Source organism: Eumetopias jubatus, unplaced genomic scaffold (assembly GCF_037043125.1).
Source record: "Eumetopias jubatus isolate StellerSeaLion01/CBP00866 unplaced genomic scaffold, mEumJub1_p1.0 scaffold_10, whole genome shotgun sequence".
NCBI lineage: Eukaryota > Metazoa > Chordata > Mammalia > Carnivora > Otariidae > Eumetopias > Eumetopias jubatus.
The window spans coordinates 128,109,366-128,135,433 of record NW_028274816.1 but is presented as its reverse complement, the minus strand read 5'-3'; the positions used below and the strand labels follow the sequence as shown (position 1 = coordinate 128,135,433).

At 43.2% G+C, this 26,068-nt stretch overlaps 1 protein-coding gene across 4 annotated transcripts in view; it reads left to right on the top strand.

The window, feature by feature from the left end:
• The window catches only part of SMG6 (SMG6 nonsense mediated mRNA decay factor), a 227,848-nt gene that overhangs the window by 52,633 nt on the left and 149,147 nt on the right, over nt 1-26,068 (top strand). For all 4 annotated transcript variants that reach the window (XM_028109088.2, XM_028109089.2, XM_028109091.2 and 1 more), the window contains exon 10: nt 2,025-2,170. In XM_028109088.2, coding sequence (XP_027964889.1) covers nt 2,025-2,170 — 146 coding nt within the window. The remainder of the gene's footprint in view (nt 1-2,024; nt 2,171-26,068) is intronic.

The window sequence follows — 26,068 nt, the reverse complement described above, 5'->3', positions numbered from 1 at the left end:
ATTCTAACCGATATCCTTTTGTATTTGAGTTTTTCTTTTGTTATAGTTCTATTGTACTAGTTGAAAGACAAAGGGAGGATCTTTTTTTGTTGTTGTTGTTAAAAAAAAAAGAGAGAGAGAGATGTGGATATTTGACCTGGTGCTCATTTGAGACTTCAGTCTGACCTAGGGAGTTAATGGATCTGTTTCAGTTCCCATCCTGGGGAAGAGGCTTCCTCAGACACAGCTTCGAAGCAGGACTGTCCCACGTGACGCCTCTGTCCTGTCGTTTTGTGCTGGCTCTCTACTGCCTTTCAACACGGAGACACATGGCTCTGAAACTTGCCCATTGTGGCTGCTTTTCAAGCAGAGTGAACGCTGCTATTCTCGTAATGAGAAGTGCTAGCCCCCCTCCCCACCTCCGACCAGAAAGAGTGCTGCACAGTGTCAAGATTTAAAATGAAACCTTTGTTATAGCCCATGGGGAAAAATGGATCCATTCCAGCCCCAAACATATCACTCTCTGCCATTCCAAACCTACCAAGAGTTTTAATGGTTCTGAATTGGAAGGAAAAACAAGGTTCTTTTTTTTTTCCTTGTTTTTTGGGGGGGGGGGGGCACTTGAAATGGCACGTTGGGGAAAAAAGCAAATACATGGCATGTTTTGTGCCAATGAAAATGAGGACAGCTCAGCAGAGAAGGGAACTGGAGTATAAACTGTAATTGACCCATAGCTGTGGCATGACTCCTGGGTACTAGAAGGTCAGTAATAGGAGTTGCCATCCAAGGGTAAGGAATGAAGATTGCTAAGATGCCAGAAAACTCTGGAGTTTTTTTCCTAACACGGGGAGGGTATTACTCAGTGGCGAAAGGGCCAAGGTTCAGGTGAAACCAGAAGCACCTTTCTCTAGGACTTGAAACTGTTTTGTATCTTTTGAGAAAGATTCCCTTCCCTGTGGCTTTCCAGAAGCTATTTATTAATCCAGCCCGGACCTATTCCTCACCGCCGCACCCCCCCCCCCCCCCCCAGTGTACCACAAGGAGTTTGTTTGTTTGTGGGGTGGGGGTTGAGGATGGATAAAAGATACTCTGCTGACCACGAATTGTTTAGCATGGCTCTAAGGCCCATGTGCCTGGTTTCTCTCTCTAGCACCAAGTTTGAATTTGCTTTTTATTTTCTGAGGACTTGAACTGTGGTTTGTTCGTGTTTCCAAAGGAGCTCCAGGCATGCACCACTGTTTGGGATCCAGTGGCCACATTTGGCAAGCAGTGGTTTGAATGACCTCTCTTTAGGAGCCCTAGGTCACTGGCTGGATTTCTACCTCCCTACATTATAGGCTCTTCCTGTATTGGGAGTGGCAGTTGGCCAGGGCATTAGATTTCCACTGGCCTGAAAACATACAGACCCTGATGAGCAGAGGCTTGTGAGAGGGAGGAGGACAGCAACACAGGAAAGACTGAAACAGATCATGGGGGCCCTTGGTCTAGGGCTTCTTCAAGGGGAAGTCTGGGATCCCTAGGTGGAGCAATTAGTGTGATAGTGCCTAAAAGACAGCAGCAGAACTATGTCTGGTTTCCTGAAGCGAAGCCTTGAGTGAAGACACTCTAGATTCATGAACCTCTTTTTAAGGAATACAGTTTTCATACCAGAGAGTTTGGGGAATATGTAGGTTGTAGAGCTTTAAGGAAATTTGTTCACTATTCACAAAAACTGAGTGTTTCAGAGAGAAACTTTGATTTCAGCTTGAATCCAGTGGTTGCCAGGGGTTAGGAAATAGCATACCAAAGCCTAATAACTCATAGTGACGTATCCAGAGGTTGAGTTGTTTCCATCTCTGATCCCTGATCAATTCTTTTTCTTAAATGTGGTCACAACCTTAGGATACCAGGAAGGTTTGTGAAAGAAAACGTCCTAGGCATTAGTGGTCTGCTTTCAGAGAGACACGGCGTGGTGGGGTGGGGTGAGAGTTTGTGTGCGCGTGTGCGTGTGCACACCAACTGCTCTTGGGCACGTGCCTCCCTGAATGAGCTGGCTGTATTTGCAGGATGGAGACATTCCCTGCGGTGGCTGAGAAGGTCCTCAAGGAGTTCCAGGTGCTGCTGCAGCACAGCCCCCCTCCTATTGGAAGTACCCGCATGCTGCAGCTTATGACCATCAACATGTTTGCTGTACACAACTCTCAGCTGAAAGGTAAGGAATGGCTGGCATCTTTATCCACACAGATAAACTGAATCTAGCTTCTTTCGTATGCTACCATACCACTACATTCCCCCTGATACACACACACGCACACACACACTTCCCTATCATTGCCTCTCAGATTTTTAATTTACTCTCTGAAATCTGTATGACTCTGTAGTGCTTGGGTGGGATGAAAGGAAGGAATCATGGGTATAGAGCTTAATTTGCAAACCCAGAGATGCTGTTGCACATCTGGCCATGCTAAAGGCAGCAGCAAGGCCTCTTGGAGGCTACAGACCCAGAGCCTCTCCCAGGGGAGAGGCATTGCTGAAATGTTTCATTGCAGAGACCATACGCTTGGCAGGGATTGGGAATAGCTGTTTCTGGACGCATGTACCCTGTTTGTTCAATATGGAAAAGTCTAGTTCCCTATGGGCTATCCCTTGTGGGAGCCTGCCAGGGAGTACGAACAGTGAATTGATGACTTTGGTGACTCAAGCTGGAAGCACAAAAATCACCAGGCCTAGAATTTGGCCATTATACTGGTGTGCATTCTGAAATGCTTTTCTGAACACTGGGGTTTTTTTGACATGGGGGGTGGGGAGGGAGGGGCTGATTGGCAGGATTTTTAAATGTTCTTATGACCAGGTCACTGTTGAAGGATGTTACCAGGATCCCTTCCGTCCCCTCCACCCCACTTAGGTAAGGATGATGTGGTTTGACTTGAAGGAAATATGTAGCATGGGGGTGACATTGTTTTGTATGTTTATTTGGTCCATGCTGCCAAGAATCGTTTCAGAGCATTGACAGAGAGTGTTTGGTCTCAGGGCTGGAAGGTTATTATCTGAAATGCCAAGAAGTGGAAATTGTCCTGTGCAGATTCTGTTGTAAAACAGACCTGGTCTTTCTGGACAGAGTGTTGCTAGTTCTCTTGTTGCATCTTTTCTTAGTGCTTTCTCACTCTGAAGTTGATTTATTTCCCTTCCCATTTGTACTTAGGGGGTTATGCCTCAGCTTGCTGATATTGGGGGTGGTGGATTTCTCCCCTGATGAGTGTATATATGCCACACTTTCCCTTGAAAACTTGGCTTCTCCTGGGACTTTCTCTGCAAGGTCCTCTGCTCGTCCACCTGGGTTTTCAATCATATCTGAATCTTAGAGGATTTTCTCCCCTCATGCTGCCTGCTACAACATTGAGAATTCACAGCAGAAGTCGAGATGCAGAGGCTTGGGTGCCTTTTTGAGCTTGGCTAATTATTCCTGAGAATACCTCTGAGAAAGCATGCAACCTTGAGGGGCAGTGGTGGTTTCCAGGAAGGAGGAAATAAAGTTTGTGAAGTGCTGTCATGGTGGCTGTGAAGTCCAAAGGGGAGGGAGATTGATTCCTTCACTGTTACTCTGCTGGTTCTCCTCTACCAATTGGGAAGCTCCCTGGACTCAGGAGCTGGGGCCTCCTGTGGTGCCCTTCTATTTATTTTCCTGCCTACCTCTAACAGCAAAACAGAGTTCAATGAGTTGCTGCTCTGTCACAGAACTGCAGCCTCTGCCGAGGTATCATTCCAGCCTCAAGTGACCTGTGGTCTCAGGAGGTGTGAGTGTAAAGGACCTGCGGCTCTTGCCTGCGAAGCATCTGTTGTCAGCAGCTTCTGCTCCATGAAAAGGAATACCTTGGCCTTTTCATAGGCCACCAGTGAGTCCTTTTCTTGTAGCTGCTGTTAAGTAAAGGTTAAGAAAATATGGGTGAAAGGAAGGTGAGGTGGTGAGAACAGAAAAAGGAGAAAATAGGTGGTTCTCCCATTTGAGGCCAAGGTTCTTTTTTCAGGACTCTCTTCCATCCAGGGTTGGTCATAATGAGGACCTGCTAGCCAAGAAGGACAAGTCAGAGCCTGTGCTTGAGACTGCTCATTTCTGGCCTTGTCCTGACGCTCACCTCCATGAGGCAGCTGGGGCCAAGGGGAGTATGAGCTGAGGTGGTCAGAAGCTCCAAGAGTGTTTCAGGGAAAAACAGCCTGGGCCACAGGATATAACACTCAAGTAGGACAGAGAGCTCTGCGGACGTGCTGCCAAGTACCCGGTGTGCAGTTGAGGCGGCCGTCCAGACCCCACTGTGTGGGCTGCCATTGGGAGAGGGGTGAGCAGAGCACTCAGCGGGGCCGGTTGGTGGGAAGATGCACTTTTCCATTTCCCAGCACATGAGTCATCTTCTCTGGGCCCCTGTGCTGTGCTTGCACGGACAGTGGCAAGAAGGGGGTGTTGTGGCTGAGTAGCAGCATCTGTGCCGGGGGTGGAGAGGGAAGGGGGTTGGGGAGAGGGTAAAGATTTAAATCCTTCACTAATCAACAGCAGTTTGAATCACATTTTTATGAGTAAGGAAGTGATAAATCAGCCCTGAGTGTTCAGCCCCCAAGTCCTGTCAGCTGGTGCCCTTCTGAAGGCTTCTCTCCAGGCCAGTCTGCTTGCTGTCAGAGTCGCCACCCAGCCGCAGAACCCTGGCTGTCTGAAACCGGGAAGCAAGGGACTGATGCTGCCTGGCCCTCCCAGGTGCTTGGGGTCTTGGTGATTTGGCAGTCACTTCGAGTTACAGAACATCTGGACCATCATTTTTCTTTCCATTCTTATTTGGACATGTTCTTCTGGGTGGGTGTTTGCATATGTCAGTTCCTGGACTCTGTGGAGAAGGAACATTCCAGCCTGAAGCAGAGGTGATCTGTGGCCCCCAAGGCAGTTGGGATCCTTTCAATCTGTGCCTGGGCCTTCCTTGTAGATATGGTACCTAAGGAGTATGATTTGAAGAGCAACAGGGACGTCCTTACTAAAAAGTATGTTCTTTGTTGATGCCTCTGATTCATTTTTTTTGTGTTCAGTGCCACCCTTGTATAACTGTCCTCTTTTCAAAATACCAGTAGTTCAGGGATAGAAATGATACTAACACTTTAGGGTGATTGCTTTTTAAATGTGCTTTCCTTGTGGTCAAGAGAGATATAGAACTGTTTAAAAGCTTTGGACACTTCACAAGTAAAAATGGAGGAAAAAACCCTCAGCTAGGAGTAAAAGGCATCTTTCCCCTTTTCCCAGGTTATAGTTTTCCCTGGAGCTCAGGAAGGCAGAGCATGTGAGATCAGATTTGCCCTCCTCCACACAGGAGGAAATAAATTGAGTTCTGCTACATCATTTAACCAACTAAACTTTCAGATCTCAGCAATGATCTCAAAATTCATGGGTTGAGGGCCATTGGTGGGGGAGACCTCTATCTCCTCTTATATGAGCCCTTTGCAAAAATTCTACTTCATTGGAACTACAAAGTCTAGAATCCTGCACTGAAGTGATTGGGGACAGATAAATTTGAGGGATGTTTGGGGGGTTCTTAGCAAAGTGCCTAGTATTTACTAGGCACTCAGTTAAGTCTGTACTGAATGCACAGATGAAGAAGGCCACAGTTCTGGGCAAGCCAGCTCTCATTGAACAGTGTGTTCCTTACCTGGCCTGTGTCCAAAATTGTCCTTTGGCGAGTGATGGGTAGTGGTGAGATAGGTGGTTCCCAGAGTGATGTCACAATTGGTAATCTCTCTACAGCATTCCTGAGCCCAAAGGGAGAAATGGGGCCTTCTCCACGTGCCTCAGCATTTAACACTTCAGTGGCCATCTGATCGGCTGACGTGATGCTGGAGGGTGAACTGTTGATCTAAACCAGAAACACTCCAAGAATTTTAATTTTTTGAAAATTCTGTAATTTAAGGAAATAGACTCTAGTTTCTTGAAGAGGAATAATTGAAGCAGCGTTTGTGGTAGGGCATCACTGAAACCCATTGCATCCCCCATCTGTGCCCAATTTGCTCCAATCTGGCCTTTTTTTTTTTTTTCCTTTTTCTCTCTCCCTCTTGCTCTTTCTCTTTTTAAAAAATATGTTTTATAATTCCTGGAATCAAAACCATCTCAGTCACACACTGTTTTATTTTACTGTATTATTGGATTATACTTCCTATAAATCATTGGATGTTATTCATTGGCCACCACTGGAATAACTTCCCTTTTCTATACCCTGGCCCCCTCTTTTTCCTCCTCCTTTTCCTCCTCTACCAGTTCATAGGCCAGGACTCCATTTCAGCCTTGCAGAAAAGCCCCGGTGGCAGCAAGAGGGCACCCAAGAGACACTTCTCTTGTGTGCCGTTGGTACTCCCTGCTTTTAGGGAACATTTCGGGGCAGGGATTGAGGTAGGGATGGACTGGCATTCCTTCCATTATCAATTATGCTTGCTCTTATGGCTCGTTAGTAATCCTGCATTGCAGGAGGTAGAGGGAGTGCCACATGTGTGTCTCCAGAGGAATAGAGAATCACAGCTGTCTACGTGGGACCGATAGTGGTTAACCCATATGTTGGGATGCTTGAGGTAGAGACCTCACACCTTCATGCTGTTGTTGGGTATGCTGGTTGACTCTAGTTGAGAAGTTTGATTCACAACCAGAGTTCCTTTGTTTTCCAGCCACCTCACAGACTTTGAGTACAGCAGTCTGCTTCTCTGTGGCAATTCACTTCTGTCTAAGTCTCTTACCAAAGCAGAATGTATGAAGTGCCTAATCCTCTGCTTGTCAGAACAGTTGTACAGGAAATCCACCTTTCATAAGGGGTTAGGCTTGAGTTTAGCTGTATAAACTGTCCTTCTCATTCCTCCTTCTCTAAGATCTCTAGTGGTAGAAGCCCTTGGGCTTTTTCTCCTAAAGGATCCATGGGTAGATTTCTCCAGGTAATCAGCACTTCCTGACCTTCATTTCCAGAACTGCTCAGTTTAGAGTAAATTAGCAAAGAAAGAGCCATCTTGGCCAACAAATTTTGTGAGAAATGGATTCAAAGGTCAGAAGAGTCTAGGCTTTAGAAGGCAGGCCAGAGGAGGACGCCTCCTTCAGCTATGCCCTCTATCCCTCTGGGGGAGATACAACTATCAGTAGGCTGCTTAGCATAGACTTCTTCCCTCAGAATTCCCTGGAAAAGAAGAAAAAGTTAAAGAAGTGAGTGTGTCAGGGGACCTCCTTATTTTTCCTGACTCTGATTTCCAGGGTCCTTGTTTTTAAAATATATCTGTTACTTTAGGTCAGGGGAGGAGAAACAGTTCTGAAACGCTAAAGAAGTGAGAAAATCCAGTCATATCCATAAAATTAAGCTTCTTACCGTGTCAGGTGAAGGAACGGTATCTGTTTGCCCCAAGGTGACGGTGTGGTTTGGTGTCCTTGGTGCTTTGGTTTAGAGTGCTGAAGTGCAGTATCCCATCATTGCCCACAAGTTAATATGGGCTGGATATCTCCTCTCTCTTGCCATTTTATGGCTTCCCAATTTGATTTTATTTTGCTCCAGGAAGGACTTAACTCTGAAAGGAAGACATTATTGGCAGGAATGTTGGCAGCAGGGCTCTCAGCTGCCTTTCCTGAGTTCTCTGTAAGCTTTTCTTGAGAAAAATTCTACATGTGTAGCTTACCGGGGGCTCAGGCCAGATATGTACTGTGTGTTGAACACACAGGAGAAATGGGTGTTTTCTGGGGTTGGGGTGAGAGGGCATAAGTTGTACTTTGTATCCTAACCAACCGAATGGTGGCTGAGGAAGAATTGTAGCTTTCAGAGGTAGTGGCAGGTAATAACAAAAGCAAAACACTGATAATACCTGATGACATTTTATAGTTGCTGCATATGTGTTTTCATTTGATTTCTCCTATCAGCTGTCAGAGACAGGTGGGACAGATATTTTGTGTCCTGTTTTATAGATGACCAGGAACATAACCAGGAAGGTTTAATAATTTAAGCAAGGTTACGCAGCTAGCAAATTACACCCACATCTTAAGTGTCCAGCCTTCTGTATCAGAAGACACAGAAACTTCCCTGGACTTAATTGAGAGAGTTAAACAATGCAAGCATCTTGCCCCCCGCCCCCAAATCTGAGCAGCTGCTGTTTTTTGATGCAAAAAGTGATCCTTGAGTCTGATTTGAGACTGAAGAGGAACAGAGGTAGAGATGAGGGAGTTGAGGGGGAGTCAGAATTCCAGGCTGCTTGAACCTCTGGTGGGGCCACAGGTAATAAGCTGGCAGAAGGATATGGTTTGAGGATATCAAATTTGTCGGGGTTCCATATTTACTATTCTCATGGGTAAGGGGGAATCTCCCTCTCACAACAGAAAGCATTGTTCATGACCAGTTTGGGAAAAGAAATATTCATCTTTATCTTACTTTGGGAAATGTAGTCTCCTTCTCTCTCTCTCTCCCTTTCTTTTTTTTTTTTTTTTTTAAGATTTTATTTATTTGACAGAGAGAGACAGCAAGAGCAGGAACACAAGCAGGGGGAGTGGGAGAGGGAGAAGCAGGCTTCCCGCGGAGCAGGGAGCCCGATGTGGGGCTCCATCCCAGGGCTCTGGGATCATGACCTGAGCTGAAGGCAGACGCTTAAGGACTGAGCCACCCAGGTGCCCCTCTCCCTTTTTTTTTTAAAGGACTTTTTAGGAACATTGTTTCTTATTCTCATGATCTTTTCTATTATCTTTCTTGCTTTTAAGAAAGAGGCTTTTCACATGCCATTCTTAGAGGAGACTATGATTCTTATTTTTGGCCTGGGGGAAAGTAGATATATCATTCATGAAGAAAAGAGGATGAGAGTATAAAACATTTGAAAGGATGATAAAATGAGTACACATGGAACCCCTATCTGGGTTAAGAAATAGAATGTTGTTAGCACCTCAGAAGCTCCCTGTTGTGTTTTGTGCCCATGGTAGTTCTCCCTCACCCTTATAGGTAATTATCATCCTGACCTGTGGAGTTCATTCCCTTACTTTTTTATAGCATTGTTTTAAGTATGTACTCTTAAAACATAGTTTGGTTTTGCTTGCATATAGATGGAATCATGCTTAATCATATTATTTACATTCTTTTCTCTCTGACTTATTTTGTTCCATGTAACGTTTGTGAGTTCTGTCCATGTTGATGTGTGTGGTTGTAGTTTATTCATTTTCATTGCTACAATACTACATTTTATTCCTGTATTACAGTTTACCCATTCTTATTTTAAGGATATTTGAGACATTTGAGTTGTTTTCTCTTTGGAGCTATTATGAATATTGAATCCATTGACTGTTACTGTAATTATTGGAGTATTTGGATTTATATGTACTATACTATTATTTAAAAATCAGTTTTATCGAGGTAAATTTATACACAGTAAAATGAACCCATCTTAAGAGTACATTTCAGTGAGTTTGACCAACTTACATGCCAATTTATATACCTGGGTAACTAATCATCACAATCAAGATACAGAACGTTCCATCATCCAAAAAGTTTTCTTTGTGCCCATTCCAGTTGATCTCCATTCCTACCCCGGCCTCAGGTAAACCACTGATCTGTCTTCTGTCACCATACATTAGATGTCTTTCTAGAGTTTCGTATAAATGGAATCATACAGTGTGTACTCTTTTGTTTCTGGTTTCTTTTGTTCAGCTTAATGTGTCTGAGATTTATTCATGTTGTTTATATGAATCAGTATCTCGTTCCTTTGTATTACTGAATAGTATTCTACTGTAAGGATATACTACAGTTTTGTTTATCTGGTTACCTGTTGATGAACATTTCGGTTGTTTCTACTTTTGGGTTATTATGAATAAAACTGCCATGAACCTCTGTATGAAAGTCTTTTTGTGAACATGTATTTTATTTTATTTTTTTAACTGTTTTTTTTTAAGATTTTTTTTTTTTTTTTTAATTCATTTGAGACACAGAGATACAAAGAGAGAGAGAGAACATGAGCAGGGGGAGAAGCAGAGGGAGGGGGAGAAGCAGGCTCCCTGCTGAGCAGAGACCCCAATGCGGCGCTCGATCCCAGGACCCTGGGATCATGACCTGAGCCGAAGGCAGACGTTTAACCATCTGAGCCACTCAGGCACCCTATGTGTACATGTATTTTAATCTCTTCGGTAAATACCCAGGAGTAGATGTCCTGGGTCATACGGTAAGTATATATTTAATTCCATAAGAAACTGCTAAGCTGTTTTCCAAAGTCGTTGAATCATTTAAATTCCTTGCAGCAGGGCATAAGAGTTTCAGTTCCTTTGCATCCTTGCCAACATTTGGTATTGTCAGTCTTTTTTACTTTAGGGATTTGGGTGGATATGCAGTACCATTTCATTTTGGTTTTAATTTCATTCTGTGTTTCCCCTCAATGACTGAGGATGAGGAGTGACTTTTCATGTGCTTATTTGCCATTTGTATATCTTCTTTGGTGTGTGTTTAAATCTTCTGCCCATTTGAAAAATCAAGTTGTTTGCCTTTATTATGAAATTTTAAGAGTTCTCTCTACAATCTGGATATAAGCCCCTTGTCAGATGTATGTGTTTTGTTGTTGTTTTTTTTTTTTTTGAGATTGTATTTATTTATTTGAGAGAGAGATAGAGAGTAAGAGAGAGCGTGAGAGCGGGGTGAAGGGCAGAAGGAGAAACAGACTCCCCGCTGAGCAGGGAGCCCGACGTGGGACCTGATCCCGGGACTCCGGCATCATGACCTGAGCCGAAGGCAGGCGCTTAACCAACTGAGCCACCCAGGTGCCCCGGATACATGTTTTGTAGATATTTTCTCCCAGTGCTTTCCCATTACCTGTTCTGTTCCCTTTTTTCTTCTTTCTTACTTTCTTTTGGATTTCTTTTTCCACTCTTCCTTTTCTTTTTTTTTTTAAGATTTTATTTATTTATCTGACAGAGAGATATAGTGAGAGAGGGAACACAAGTAGGAGCTGTGGGAGAGGGAGAAACAGGCTTCCTGCCGAGCAGGGAGCCTAGTGCGGGGCTTGATCCCAGGACCCTGGGACCATGACCTGAGCCGAAGGCAGATGTTTAATGACTGAGCCACCCAGGCTCCCCTTCCTTTTCTTTTATTAGTGGTTACCCTAGGAACTAAAGCATGTGCACTTACCTTGCCAAAAGTCAAGTTATTCAGCATTTTTCACTCTCCTCCCAAATAATACAGGGACTATGGAATAAATTCCAACCATTCTCTTCTCACTGTGTCTCCAATTTATTTGCTGCTGTTGTCATGTATTTTCATTCTTTTTTTCCCTTTAAACCCTCCAAGACAAATTTTTGTTGTTTTTGTTGTTTATTTTGTTGGTAAATGTTTGTTTAGACCCACCCATGTATTTACTACTTTCTTTTTATACCTTTTTGCATTTCAGACCCTCCACCTGGGATCATTTTCTTTTTGCCTGAAGTATATTCTTTAGAACATATTTAGTGAAGTTGTTTATTTGAGAGAGAGCGAGCGCCCACATGACCACATGAGGTGGGGGGCAGGGAGGGCCAGAGGGAGGGAGAGGGACAAGCAGAGTCCATGCTGAGTGCAGGACAGGGCTCAATTCCATGACCCCGAGATCATGACCTGAGTCACACATCCAACCGACTGAGCCACCCAGGTGCCCCTAGTGAAGTTCTTTTGATGACAGGTTTTTTTCAGTTTTTATTTGTCTGAAAAGGCTTTATTTTCCTTATTCCTAAAAGACCTACGTTCACTGGTAATAGAACTCTAGGTTAACAGTTATTTTTCCTTCAGCCCCCATTTCAGACAATTCATTGTCTCTGAGCTTTCACCATTGCTGATTAAAAGCCGACCATCAGTCAGATTGTTTCTCTTTTAAAAGTATTCTCTCTGGATGTTTTTCAGGTCTTTAAAAAAATTTTTAAATTTTTTAAACTCTTTGATGTACTGTTTTAAAGATTATTTATTTATTTATTTATTGATACAGAGAGAGCGATAGAGGGAACACAAGCAGGGGAAGTGGGAGAGGGAGAAGCAGGCTTCCTGCTGAGCAGGGAGCCGATGTGGGGCTTGATCCCAGGACCCTGGGATCATGACCTGAGCTGAAGGCAGATGCCCAGCGACCAAGCCACCCATGTGCCCCTCCAGCTGTCTTTCCAAGGGGCTTTATTTCTGTGTTTATTTCTGACTCACCCTCATACCTTGGATGTAGCTCTGTGGGATGCCGGCTTAATGGCAAAGATCTTGGGCACCCTCTTAGGTTAGCTTTACCCATGAAGCCTTGGAAACCAAAGCTCAAGTTCATCAGGTGGCAAGTGTTCTTAGGGTAAAGTCTGGCTGTGTTCCACTTATATCTCTAGTTTCCCATCTTTACTCAATCTCTGACCAGAAAATTCCTTTTTAATTTCCTAACTCATGTATGCTTTCTGAAAAGATTTTTAAAATACTTTTTCTAGGATAATTAGTTGTTTCCTTGGGAGAGTAGATCAAGGTACCTAGTCTGCCTGACGTGTTATTAGAGGAAATGCTGTGACTCCTTTTTTATTTTTACCAGCAGGCATGAACATTTGTGTAGCTCTGCTTGAGCAGTACGACTGGGGCACCCATATCCAGGATGGCAAGGGCATATAGGCTGCGTTTCAAAGAGTAGCTCTTTTTCCAGCTCCTACAGTCTAGTCTTACGGCAGGTGGTGTTACGGGGCTCACATTCTAAAATTTTTCCAAGAGGTATTCAAGGTATAGGCTACTTAGAAGGCTAATTGGGTGGGGAAGAAAGGTAAAGGTGAGAGGGAGGCCTGCAGCTGAAATGACAGAAACCATTTATTACCAAGAGGGTCTGAGCTAGAGATCTGGAAAAGAGTGCTCTCTAGTTTCAGTCACATTATGTTACATATCTGGTGAACCCTGTTGGCCCATAAAATCCTTTCCATTAGGGTGCTCTGTGCTTTTGTTCTTGACTTCTGCCGTTCTTAGAGCTGTTTGGTTTGCTTGTGTGTCTCCGTTTCCTTTTTAGAAGGCAGCTTGTCACATATTTAGAAATTTATTTACTGTAATTGCAGTTTTCTGGCTCTTTAGGCCCCTCTTCAGCTATAGGACTCCTGGCTTGAAGCGTATTTCCGAAAATGCCCGTGTGATCCCTTGCCCCAAGTGCCAACAGCAGATGCACCAGTTGACATGCTGTAGGGAATTTCCAACTGCTGGGCAGGTTTCTGAAATCCAGACACGTGCTGTTCACACTTTGGCTTCTGAAGCAAGGATCAGCAGTTGAAGAGAGGAGGGGGACTGGAGGGAGAAAGATCTTATAATGCCTGCCCAAGGCTTACGGCTGTGTCAGCTTGCTTCATCCCTTCTCCAGCTGGCGTTGGCAGGGTCGAGTAAATCACTGTAGAGTGGTTACGAGCTGAACTCACTGGGGGCTTCTTTGAGGCACACCTGTGACGTCATCCTGTTATCACTGCTTGTTCTGCATAACCTCTTTTCACCTCTCCCCTGAGAAAGGGTGATGCCCAGAACTCATGTCAGGGCAATGAGCAGAGAGAAATGTTTGGTAATCATTATTTTGAGATGCCTGCTAAGGACACAATTGCAGGCTGTTGACACATTCTTCAAGATTCCACACTGGAAGAGAAAGTCCTCTTTGCAAACATGGCCTGCATACCCCATAAACTTCTTTTTAAACTCGAAGAGAGAGACAACCCAGAAAGACTTGAAACTCCTAAGTGCTCTCTCTTGATCCCCCTGACTCCCCCTCTAAACACACACTCTCACACACACACACACACACACACAGAGCTCTCTATACAGCAGTGATTCTTTTAAAAACATCAGATCATGTCACTCTGTTTAGAATCCTCCACTGGCTTCCCATTTCAGAGTAAAAGCCATAGTCTTTACAAGAGAACTCCCCCTCCTCCCACCCTCCCACATCGCCTGTCTCTGACCTCATTTGCTGCTACTGTTCTCCCCCCCGCCCCGGCTTGCTTAGTGTGCTTCAGCCACACTGGCCTTCTTGCAGGTCCTCTGATGAGCCAGGGATTCTCGCACCATTGAACCTTTGCATTAGCAGTTTTCTCTACTCGGAATGCTCTGCTTCAAGCTCTCTGCATGGCAAATACCGCACCTCCTATGAGTCTACTGAAGTAATACTGCCACGACGCCTGCCCTGATCATCCTGTTAACACCGCTGCACTCCTACCCTGAACTCCTTGATTGCCTCTATCCCGCTGTTTTCTTTTTTTCACAACTTGTATTCTAAATACTAAGTAACTTATTTTTTGTGCATATGTTTATTACTCATTTTCTCCTACTGCCCCTCTGCAAGAATGTAAACTCCCTACAGTTAGGAATCCTTGACCTGTTTTATTCACTGATGTATTATGGGCCTCTAGAACAGTGCCTAGTGTGCTGTAAATTCTCAATAAATATGTTCAACAAGTCAGGCTGGGCAATGAAGATTGAATGGTAAGGCCAGGAGCATCTATCATCTGGGGTCATTGCTCATAATCTTGCTATCTTTCCTTGTTTTTTTGTTATTGGTGACATTTCAGAAAATATAATTTCCAAATACAAATTTTGTATCCTGACATTAAAATACATTAAATGTGTTTTGGTATTTACTGCTAATCCTGGAGTCAATGTCTTTGGGGCTCTGGAAAGCAAAATTTCTTGGAGAACAGCATAAGTTCTGTCCTTTTTCATCCCCTAAGTCTTCCATCCTTTACTCTCTATTCTTTCTTCCTGTACATAATATTCTTTTATTTCTCCTTCTTTACTCATTTACCATATTTTTACTCTCACTTTACTGGAGCAATTTTGTCCTGTTTACTTTAAATAATATTCTTAAAAGATTTAACGTTTTGGGTTTTGTTGAGAGTACCAAAACAAATAGGAAAAAAAGCTGGAAACCACCTGTAAACCATCTTCCCAGCAATGACATTCATTCCTATATATATGTATGAATTCAAGTTCTTTTTTAACACAATTGAAAAAATACTGAATATAAAATGTTTTGATTCTCCTGTTTTCATTTAGAGGTATTCGGTCATAGAATTCTTTATAATCATGTTTAATGGCTAAATAATGTTCTCATATGAATATGTTAACATTCACTTAATCCTTACCCTGTTTTCAGACATTTTTTCCCACTTTTATAGTATTGTGAATAATGCTATAATTAACATCTTTGTACGTAAAACCTTTGTCTGCATTTCATATTGTTTTATTAGAATATATTTTTAGAAGCTCAGTTTTGGGGTTAAAGGGTTTGAAGTCTTCTAATGCTTTTGATACATGATGCTGGATTACTTTCTTAAGAAGTTGTGCCAGCTTACACTCTTAACGCAGTGTTTGAGAATGCCCAGCTACCACCTCTTGCTGGCATTAAAGTGTTTTTAATGTTTTATAGTTCTTGGCACAATGTAGGCATTCATATATTTGTTGAATAAATGATAGAAGAAAACCCATCTTTTTTTTTTTAAACAGACTTTCTTTTTTAGAGAAGTTTTAGGTTCATAGCAAAATTGATTGGAAAGAACAGAGAGTTCCCATATGTCACCTGCCCCCAAACATGCACAATCTCCCCCACTGTCAACATGGGGAACCGGGGTGGTACATTTGTTATAATTGATGAACCTATATTGGCACATCATTATCACCTACAGTCCATAGTTTACATTAAGGGTCACTGTTGGTCTTGTACATTCTATGGGTTTTGACAAATGTATCATGACATGTATCCACCATTATAGTATAATACAGAAGAATTTCATCGTCCTTAAACTCCTCTGTGATCTGCCTATTCATCTCTCCCTCTCCCTAACTTCTGGTAACCACTGATTTTTGTACCGCCTCCATAGTTTTGCCTTTTCCAGAGTGTCATGTAGTTGGAATCATATAGTATGTAGTCTTTTCAGATTGGCTTCTTTCATTTACTGATAAACATTTAAGGTTTCTCCACATTTTTCTCATGGCTGGATAGCTCATTTCTTTTTAGCACTGAATGATACTCTGTTGTCTGAATATACCACAGTTTATTGTTTAACCTACTGAAGGACATCTTCATTGCTTCTTAGTTTTGGCAATTATGAATAAAACTGCTATAGACATCTATATGCAGGTTTTTATGTGGACATAGTTTTTTGACTCATTTGGGTAAACCGCACGGATTGAGATTACTAGATCATATGGTAAAACTATGTTTAGTTTTGTAAGAAACTGCTAAACTGTTTTCCAACTTATCTTTTTTTTTTTTAAGATTTTATTTATTTATTTGACAGAGCGAGACACAGTGAGAGAGGGAACACAAGTCGGGGAGAGGGAGAAGCAGGCTTCCTGCTAAGCAGGGAGCCTGATGTGGAGCTTGATCCCAGGACCCTGGGATCACGACCTGAGCCGCTTAAGGACTGAGCCACCCAGGTGCCCCTCAACTTATCTTGTTTTAAATTGCATATCTTTAGGTGTGCCTCAGTAGCTCAGTAGGGTTGCCTGGGTGGCTAAGTTGGTTAAGCTTCTGACTCTTGATTTCAGCTCAGGTCATGATCTGGGGGTCTTGAGATAGAGCCCTGCATCAGTCTCTGAGCTGGGCATGGAGCCTGCCTAAGATTCTCTCTCTCCCTATTTTTCTGCCCCACCCCCGCTGCTCACTCTCTCCCTTCCTCCCTCCTTCTCTCTCTCTCTCAAATAAATAAATGCATTTCTCTGATTATTGGTGAGAATGGACATTTTCTTCCTTTTAAAAAAAACTGGTATATATATACAATGGAATATTATGCAGCCATCAAAAGGAATGAAATCTTGCCGTTTGCAACAATGTGGACGGAACCGGAGGGTATTATGCTGAGCAAAATAAGTCAATCAGAGAAAGACATGAATCATATGACCTCATTGATATGAGGAATTCTTAATCTCAGGAAACAAACTGAGGGTTGCTGGAGTGTTGGGGGGTGGGAGGGATGGGGTGGCTGGGTGATAGACATTGGGGAGGGTATGTGCTATGGTGAGTGCTGTGAATTGTGTGAGACAACTGTTGAATCACAGACCTGTACCTCTGAAACAAATAATATATGTTTAAAAAAGAAGAAGGAGATAGCAGGAAGGGAAAAATGAAGGGGGGGAATCGAAGGGGGAGACAAACCATGAGAGACGATGGACTCTGAGAAACAAACTGAGGGTTCTAGAGGGGAGGGGGGTGGGGGGATGGGTTAGCCTGGTGATGGGTATTAAAGAGGGCACGTTCTGCGTGGAGCACTGGGTGTTATGCACAAACAATGAATCATGGAACACTACATCACAAATTAATGATGTATGATGATTAACATAACATAACAAAAAAAAGATATTTTCAGCAAAAGGAAAAAAAATAAATCTTTAAAAAAAAACTTTATAGTTCTGTGTAGCCTTATTCTCTGCTCATTTTTCCATTCCATCCTTGTATCTTTTATATCAATTTATTTGAGCTTTACAGATCTAAATATAACAAGTCCTTTCTATGTTCACTGGTAATTTTCTTATTTGTGTTTGATTTTTAAATGTTTATTGGTTTTTTTAGTGTACAAAAGATTTAAACTTTTATTGAGTTAAAAATGTCATTCTTTATCGTTTGTACTTTATTCCATTGCTCTTAAGCTTTATCAGATCTTCCATTGGAGAAGTTTTTAACCAGCTCTGCAAATATATTTTCATTTCCATCAGCCGGAGGGAATTCTAGCACTATTTGTTAGGTAATTTCATTCAGTTGGGAAGAAATGTGAGGAACCCTGCATGCTTAATAATGTGACAGTAACATTGTGAGAGATTTTTTGGGGGCTCAAACCTGTGACCCTGAAATCAAGACCTGAGCTGAGATCAAGAGTCAGAGGCTTAACCGACTGAGCCACCCCAACACCCCTGTGAGAGTAGGTCTTTTGCATCAGATAGAAAATTCCTAACCAGCAGATCAGCCTGGTGTGTATATTTGAGTGAGGTAAGGTTGGAGTCATCATGAACTGCATTGTCAGGGTCGGACCTTGTACTTCATGTCACCTCACCTTTGGTGAAAACTTACCAGCTGGGAATAGTTTAAGCTTGGTAAGTTAGCATGGATATGTCAGGAATGGAATAGAAAACATTTAAGAAGTAGTAAATGAATTAAACCTTCTTATGTGGTGTGTGTGTGTGTGTGTGTGTGTGTGTGTGTGTGTGTGTGTGTGTGTGTGTGAATGTATATATGTGTGTGTGTATACACACACACACACACGTATATAAAGGAATATCACTCAGCCATCAAAAAGAAAAATCTTGCCATTTGCAACAATGTGGATGGAGCTAAAGTATATTATGCTAAGCAAAATAAGTTAATCAGAGAAAGATGATATGATTTCACTCATATGTGGAATTTAAGAAACAAAACAAATGAACATATGGGAGGGGGAAAAAAGAGGGGAACAAACCACAAGAGACTCTTAATGATAGAGAACAAACAGGGTTGCTGGAGCAGGGGTGGGAGGGGGATGGGCTAGATGGGGGATGGGCATTAAGGAGGACATTTGTTAGGATCAGCCCTGGGTTTTGGATATAAGTGATGAACCGCTGAATTCTACTCTTGAAACCAGTATTGCACTGTATATTAACTAGAATTTAAATAAAAATTTGAAAAAAAAATGAATTAAACCTCTTTGCTATGGTATGTTTGCCACGGATTTGCCAGTATTTCCCACCTTCCCTTAAGGGGAGGTGGTTTTCTCTTTTGAACTTTGAATTTCAAACAAAGCAACTTGGTTTGAGGGTTTACCGACTTTTGTTTCTTTTGACATTGCTATTCTTCAAACTTGCTTCTTTCATTCCAGATGAACCAACAACTTGATAGGTCAAGTAGAGAATATTCAGCTATTCTAGAAAATGCAATTATTTTATCTTCATAAAATGCATAGATCTCTCAACTAGAGTATGTACTCCATGAGGACAGAAGACTGTATGGTATTTTATCAAATCCCTAACAGTGTTCAAGGTAGATTTCTTTTTTCTTTTTTTTTTTTTTTAAGATTTTATTTATTTGACAGAGAGAGAGACAGCGAGAGAGGGAACACAAGCAGGGGGAGTGGGAGAGGGAGAAGCAGGCCTCCTGCTGAACAGGGAGCCCGATGCAGGGCTCGATCCCAGGACCCTGGGATCATGACCTGAGCCAAAGGCAGCCGCTTAACTGACTGAGCCACCCAGGAGCCCCTCAAGGTAGATTTCAAAATTTGGTACTTAATCAATAATGGTCGATTTGATTGACTAACTTAGGGTCTGGGATTGTATGAAATGAGTTTAGACATATAAGAAATTATATTTAAATTATACATATATGTGAGTTTATATATAATGAGTTTAGGCATATAAGAAATTATATTTACATTCTTTTAAACTGCCTTATGCAAGCTCCATGATGGTAATGCTATAGGAGGCGGCTTTGAGAAGCCAAGATTAGAATCTGTGATATACTTTTTCCCCTTTTTTCTAGCCCCAAACTATGGGGGTTCTCCCTCTGAAGACATTGGGAAGCCAAATTTATAAAAAAAAAAAAAACCTATTAACTAATGATCTTTAACCACTGATGCTCCTTGGCAAGGGAGACTGGAGTAGCTCATTCAGCCACTGGGGTACCTGCTGTCAGAGTTTCGCCCCTACTTTGAGGCCCTTAAAGGCAAAGAGAGTCCTGTTAGGAAGTGGTAGAAATGCTTCCACATATGTGTGCTGTTTCTTTAAAAGAAAGTCTAACGGAAGTGATGCTGTAGGGAACATCTGCACTTGGGGCTGAGTGGAGAGAGCGAGATGCGCTGCAGCTGGTGTAAGGGCCTGGCAGGCTGAGGCGCTGCTGTCTATTGGGGTTTACTTCTGTCTACATTGAAACATGGCTTGGGAGGGGGTTGGTGGCCTGCTGCCAGCCTCAGTTAGCCTGCCCCTCTCTTTCCTCTTTCCTCCTCACTACCCCCCCCCAACTCCCCTCCCTCATGCTTTAAAGTCACATTTCCAGGCCAGACGTAGAATTAATCTCTGGGCACTTCACATTGCTGGCAGCTGAAAGCAGGATGTGGGATCTTTTTTTTTTTTTTTCTCTTTCTCTCTCTCTGCGTCTTGGCTGACTTTTTTACCTCTCGAAGAATTTGGAAGGCCGTGAGATTCCCCCCCCCCAAGTACTGTGGAGTTTTTCAGCACGCTGATCACCCTGCTGCGGCTTCACCCTAATAGACTTCATATGTTGATGCAGTTGACATCAGTATCAAACTATTTTACATGTGATCTGGTGTATTTCCTGAGGAAATCTGCAAGATATTTATTAAGAACTAATAAAATAAACCTCTCCATGAGTTTTTAGGTAGTTTTCAATTTTTCATGTCTCTCTCGTTTCCTCTTATCAATGAGCTGCTATTTTCTCCCTACTCTGACCATCACAAAAGGAAACAAAAATAAATGTTTTAAACTGTTCCTGAAGGGACAGAGAGAGAATAGTTCTGCCATGATGTATCAGCCGGGGCTATATTTTTAGTGCAGCATTGTAGAAACTAAAAATATCCTGTTATAGTGGATCCTTTTTATAGGTCTGTGTGTGTATATGTGTGTGTGTGTGTGTGTGTGTGTGTGTTTATAATGTTGTACGCACAAGTGCCTTTGTGCATCGGCAGCCGCTCTTCCCATTACAGCTGGACTCCATTAGTCCTTGAAAATTAATGTAATCCCAGTTAAGAAAAAAATTAATTACTCTACCAGAGCTGCATTTTATCCAAAGCTAGTGTTAGCTCCCTAGCTGGCAGCTTAGTTTGAGAGGCTCCAGGGGCCTATGGAGTTGTGGCTTTGGTATCACAGCGTTTGCTGCTGTGTTTTTCCTGTTGAGAGCATTCCTCAGTTCTTTAGGGTGAGACATGTGGCACGCAGAGTAACTGCAGACCTCTGTGCCTCAGTGAAATACCATGTTCCATTCTGGTCATCCCCCAAAGGGTTGTCTGCTACAGGTTTAACTCACCTGCCGGAGCAGGTTTTCTTATCAGGATTCTTTTAAAAAGAGATTCTTCAGCAGTGGTTGATTTTTTTAGTGTTCTCTGGAGGACAAATACCGTTTGTCAAAGTCCAAGAGATGCATGGGATTTGCCTAGGAGGGTTCTTCGTGGACAATTAAGAATGAAGGTCACATTTTGTCCTTACTTTTCGTCTGAAGTTGGACTAGTCTGCTTACTACACACCTCTTATTATAAATGAGTATGTCAGAGTTGACTGCTGGCTTCTAGTCAGACTTCTCCGCACCAGCCTGGATGAGGGGCTGCCTGGCTCGGCGTGTGAGTAACGTCTCCAGCTGTGTAATCAGTGTTCTGGGATGAGGTGCAGGGCACAGCCCAGAAGTTGTTGCCGTCCGCCTCGCCTTCACCATACAGCTCTTGTGCAGTTAGTTGCCTGCATTTGTTGTTGTTTTGTTTGTTTTTCCTCCGTGGGGTCTGGATCGGGGTGGAAGGGTAGATTGGGATAGGTGGGAAGGATGGTTGTTTCCTTACTGGTCAGACTCTCCAGGCTTTCTGCTGAGAGTCCAGCCAGGGTCCATCTGTGTTGGACTGCACTTCTCTTTTTCTGCTGAGCTGGGGCATGGGCAGCATAGGCCTGTGTAACTCGTGACCCACCTCCCCAAATCCCATGATGGCATGGATCCTCACGGTGCTGTTCAGAGCAAAAACAGGGTTAGTGCCCTTTTGTTTCTTTTTGGGCATGAGCTCTGCGGCTCGTCTGTGGACCTCGTGTTCTCTTCCGCCGGTGACTCCAGGTCCTCCCCGGAGCCCGTCCCCGCCATCCCCTGGCTGACAACTAGTTGAGCCCTTGGCTTCCTGTACTTGATCCCCAGGCAGTGTAGTTCAGTAAAAGTAGTAATTAGGCCTTTTACAAATTTATTTTATTAGTGAAGAGAGTTGGTAGGTAATGGGCTGTAACTCTAACACAGCCAGTTTAGAGATTAATAAAAAATTTAAAAAGAGCAGTTTTTACCAGAGGCAGTGGGCCTGTTATTTCGAGTTCTCAGCTGAGCCGAAATCAGAATGGCGTGGGACCCATGGCGGCTTGGCTGCTGGGAGATGCAGAGCCACGTTCCTTGTTGTTACAGTCTGTGCAGTGCCCGTCCTTGAGGGTGTTTTACGCTGGCATTGGAAAAAAGGAAACCTTGTTTTCCAAGAACTCTGCTCTCTCTCAGCTTGATAAGCATTTAAAAATAAAAGCTGCACAATTGAAATTGGCAGTGCATCCTCATTCTTTTGTCTTTCTGTTTATTTTTTTCCCTCATCCCTCAACATGTGTGCTACAGCCCATGGTTATTACACCCTCAAGAATGATGGCCTGGAACTCAGCAAACTTGCACCAGGGTCTGCCCGCCCTCCGTTCGGCTGTTTGAAGCTGGCTGAGGCACCGGGACCCAGCACGGAGAGGTCTGGTGGATCAGCCGCAGCAGCCCCATCTGTGGCACATTTCCCTTTGCCCCTGAAGCTGCCTCCTGGAATTTTTAGCTTCTCCAGAATCTTGATTGTCAGCTCAATCTTTCTTGTTAGTTTTTGCAGTTAACTTAATTGATTTGTTTACCTCTCCATTGGAGGAGCTCAAAAAGAAAGTACTTTGGCACTAATCAGGAGCAGTCCTGGCCTTTTCAAAAGATTCTCGTGAGCTAAAATCTTAGAAGACTGACCCAGGGAGAATAAAAAAGCTCCTATGGCTTAGGCTAGGGTGATGGTAAGTCCTGGTTTGCCCAGAGATAGACCCTGTTTATGAATTATTAATAGCATACCCTTTCGTTCTCACAAATAGCCCAGTTTAGGAGATAAATTTTAGCATCACCCTAGCTTGGATGAATTTAGCAAAAAACAAACAAAATAAGTCCCTTACTACAAACTGTTAATACTTTGTCTAGAAATGTAATGGCTTGTAAGTCAGTGCCAAACCCTGCCCTGAGCATTGCATGCAGATTCCACTGGAGTCATGCACATGTGACCTCAGAAAGAATTGCCATATCTCTGGCTCTGTAAGTGAAGACTGGCCTTCCTGCTTGAGTAGGGCCTGGTAAAGCCAACTCTGAAACACCATGTCACTTGTTCTAGCATTTCTGATTATCACTGCTTAGTTGGTTGAGTCAGAACCTGGAGTTAGTTTTTGGTGGGGTGTGGTTTCAGGTTTGCAGACTTCCCAGTTGATGCCTGTGAAGGGTTGGTGTCTGATGTAACTAAATAGGGTGTTACTTCAGGTTAGTAGTCCTTGTTTTTGCTTGGCTGGTTGGGCTGAACCTGGTATTACTGTTTCCCAAAGAATATTTTTGGTTTGAAAACTGAAGGTCAGCAGTTCGCAAGCACCGAACTGAAAGCCAACTCTCTGGTTTGTCTTGTGCCACTGGGCCAGCAGCGCTGCAGCCCTGATCGATTGATCTGCAACAATATGAGACCACGAACAGCAACTGCCAGACAAAACTCCATCTCACCCCATTTCCCTGTCCAACCTGTCTCTCTGCCCAGATCCCCTTTCTTTTTCCCTGTATGTCTGTCTCACTCTTGGTTATATATTTCACTTTTTTGAGTCTATCTTTTTCCATCTCCTTGTCTCTTTCCATAACAGTTTTTAATAATGTTTTAGTTAGTTCCAGCCTTTTCCCTGAATGGATCCCATTGGAAAATGCATTTGAAAGGAAACAGTTATACACTTCCCTTCCTTTGAAAGTCTGTTGGCACCTTTTCCAGTGCAGTAAACCATACAACATGTATTTTCAAAGTTTCCAAACACAGACATGCTGGCGTTAAATTTATGAAAAAATATTTTATTCAGCTGTATGGTAACTGTGACTTTCAGAGATGCTGATCAGATTTGAACTTGGTGCTGACTTTTGGGACTCCAACAGGTTTATAGATCTCTGCAGGAAATATAGCCACACTGGCTGTTGGGGAGTCCACGATGCTTTGTGCCATGGCCTTTGATTGCAGGTTGGGCAGGAGGAGTTCGGGCAAGAGATGTAGATGTGGGGATCCCCCCAGCCACACCCAGAGAAAACCAGAGAAAGTCTATGAGTCACTGATGAATATTGCATGGCTTTGTTGTGCACAGAAGCAGAAGGTAAATTCCTTCTGTTCATAGAAGGTAAATCTTTCTTTTTATTACTCCAGCCAAGGACTGGAGGTCAAATAACACCTGTTTGTGTGGTATGTTATTTACTTTAGAATGCCATGGCTAAGAAGAGTGTCTTTATTTGTATTCAAAGCAGTGATGATGTTGCTAATGTCTGTAAGTGATGATGTCACTCCTCCCTTTTTATACCTATAGGCCAGTGCCAAAAAACAAAAACAAAACAAAACAACAACAAAAAAAAAAACAGTTAGAATCAGTTCTGTGTATTTAAACATCTGTGGGTTTGACTGAGGTTGAATTTGGTCCATAAGGACGGTGATCCTTCTCAAGGATCCTGGCTGTTTATTCAGAAGATCCCTGGGAATGTTCTTGATAGAAGCCTTTCGGAAGGGGGTTTCTTCCAAATTGCTGAAGCAGCTCAACTCTGTATTGGCTCACTTAAGTTTATGTAGCTAAGGTTTATGTACCATTTCAACTTTCCTTGCCTTGCCAGCCTAACAGTGGGTCTGCTGCAGGGCATTCGGATAGATTCTGTGCCTGCCGCCATAGGACAGAAGCTGCCGAAGACAGACAACCCACCAAAAAGCTGAGAATCCTGCAGGCTCTGTGTCCCATTCAGTTCAGTTAACAAGGGTTTTTTAAGCATCCATTCCGTATCTCATTCTTCCTAGCGTTTTGGGTAGCATTTGCCTTTGTTGACTGCAGACTTTCCAGAAATGCTTTCAGTGATCATAACTCTGTATTCTCTGTTCTCCCTTTCCTCTTCACCTGTTTTTGGGTCTTCCCTTTCTCATCCAGTGTCCTAAATGGCAGCACTGACTAAAGATACCACCTTGGCCATCCCCTCTTCAGTCTTTTCCCTATGCGTGTATTGTAAGATCTCAGGATTTTACTTGTCACCTCCCAGTGGATTGCTCCCAGATCTCTTTCCTGCCCAGATCTTTTTCCTGAGCTTTAGCCCACATTTCTACCCTCTTGGGCATTATCACCCGGAATCTCAGGCTTATTAAAAATTTATTCATCCTGTTTTTCATGTGTTGCAAGTCAGGTTTCCCAGGAAGCAAACTCTTGAGATGAGATTTGCATCCCCAGAAAGCTGGCTGGGGAATGCTCTCAGGGTCAGGACCTTGAGGGTGATGGAAGAAGCAGGATAGAGCACAGGGAGGAGTTGAACTGCACAACACCTACACCTGTGACAAAGGTTTTAGCCAGTCCTATAAGGAGCTCTGCAGAGTAGCCCCAGTTGGACCAAAGGGGCTGGACCTTTCTACCCTTTTATACCCCCTCCACCAACCGGTGAATGGATAGGAGTTACCCATGGGAAGGGGGAGTGACATTGGGGAACTGCTTTTCTTCAGCTGAGAGCAAGCTGGGGAGAGGGATCAATTGAGATCTGCTGCCAACACTCCTGGTAGTTGGGAGACTGCTTCTATTTCTTTTTTGTTTTTTAAGATTTTATTTATTTGACAGACAGACAGCGAGAGAGGGCACACAAGCAGGGGGAGTGGGAGAGGGAGAAGCGGGCCTCCCACGGAGCGGGGAGCCCGGTGCGGGGCTCGATCCCAGGACCCCGGGATCACGACCCGAGCTGAAGGCAGACGCTCAACGGCTGAGCCACCCAGGTGCCCCTCACTGTTTCTATTTTTAAGTTGAGGTATAATTCCCATAGAGCAATAATGCACAGATTTTAAGTGTTCAGTTTGATGAATTTTGACAAATGCCAACCCCACTTTTTATTTTTTTTTCTTCTTTACCCTATATGTTAGGAGTGTTTGAAAATAACAAAAACCATCTTGAAATAGCTTAAACAAGGAATATATCACAAGGAGCTTGAGGACAGTGATATAGCTAGGCCAACAGAAGGGATTGGAACCAGGAAAGCCATTTTCTTCTCCTCTGCTTCCTTCTGCATATTTCTTGCTGTTCTACTTTCTCCCCTTCCTGGCAAATTAATTATTATATAATTTTTGTGTAATGCATCTTTACCAATAGATTTATCTCACCCTTTTCAGTGACTCTCTCTTCCATTGTATGTATGTCCT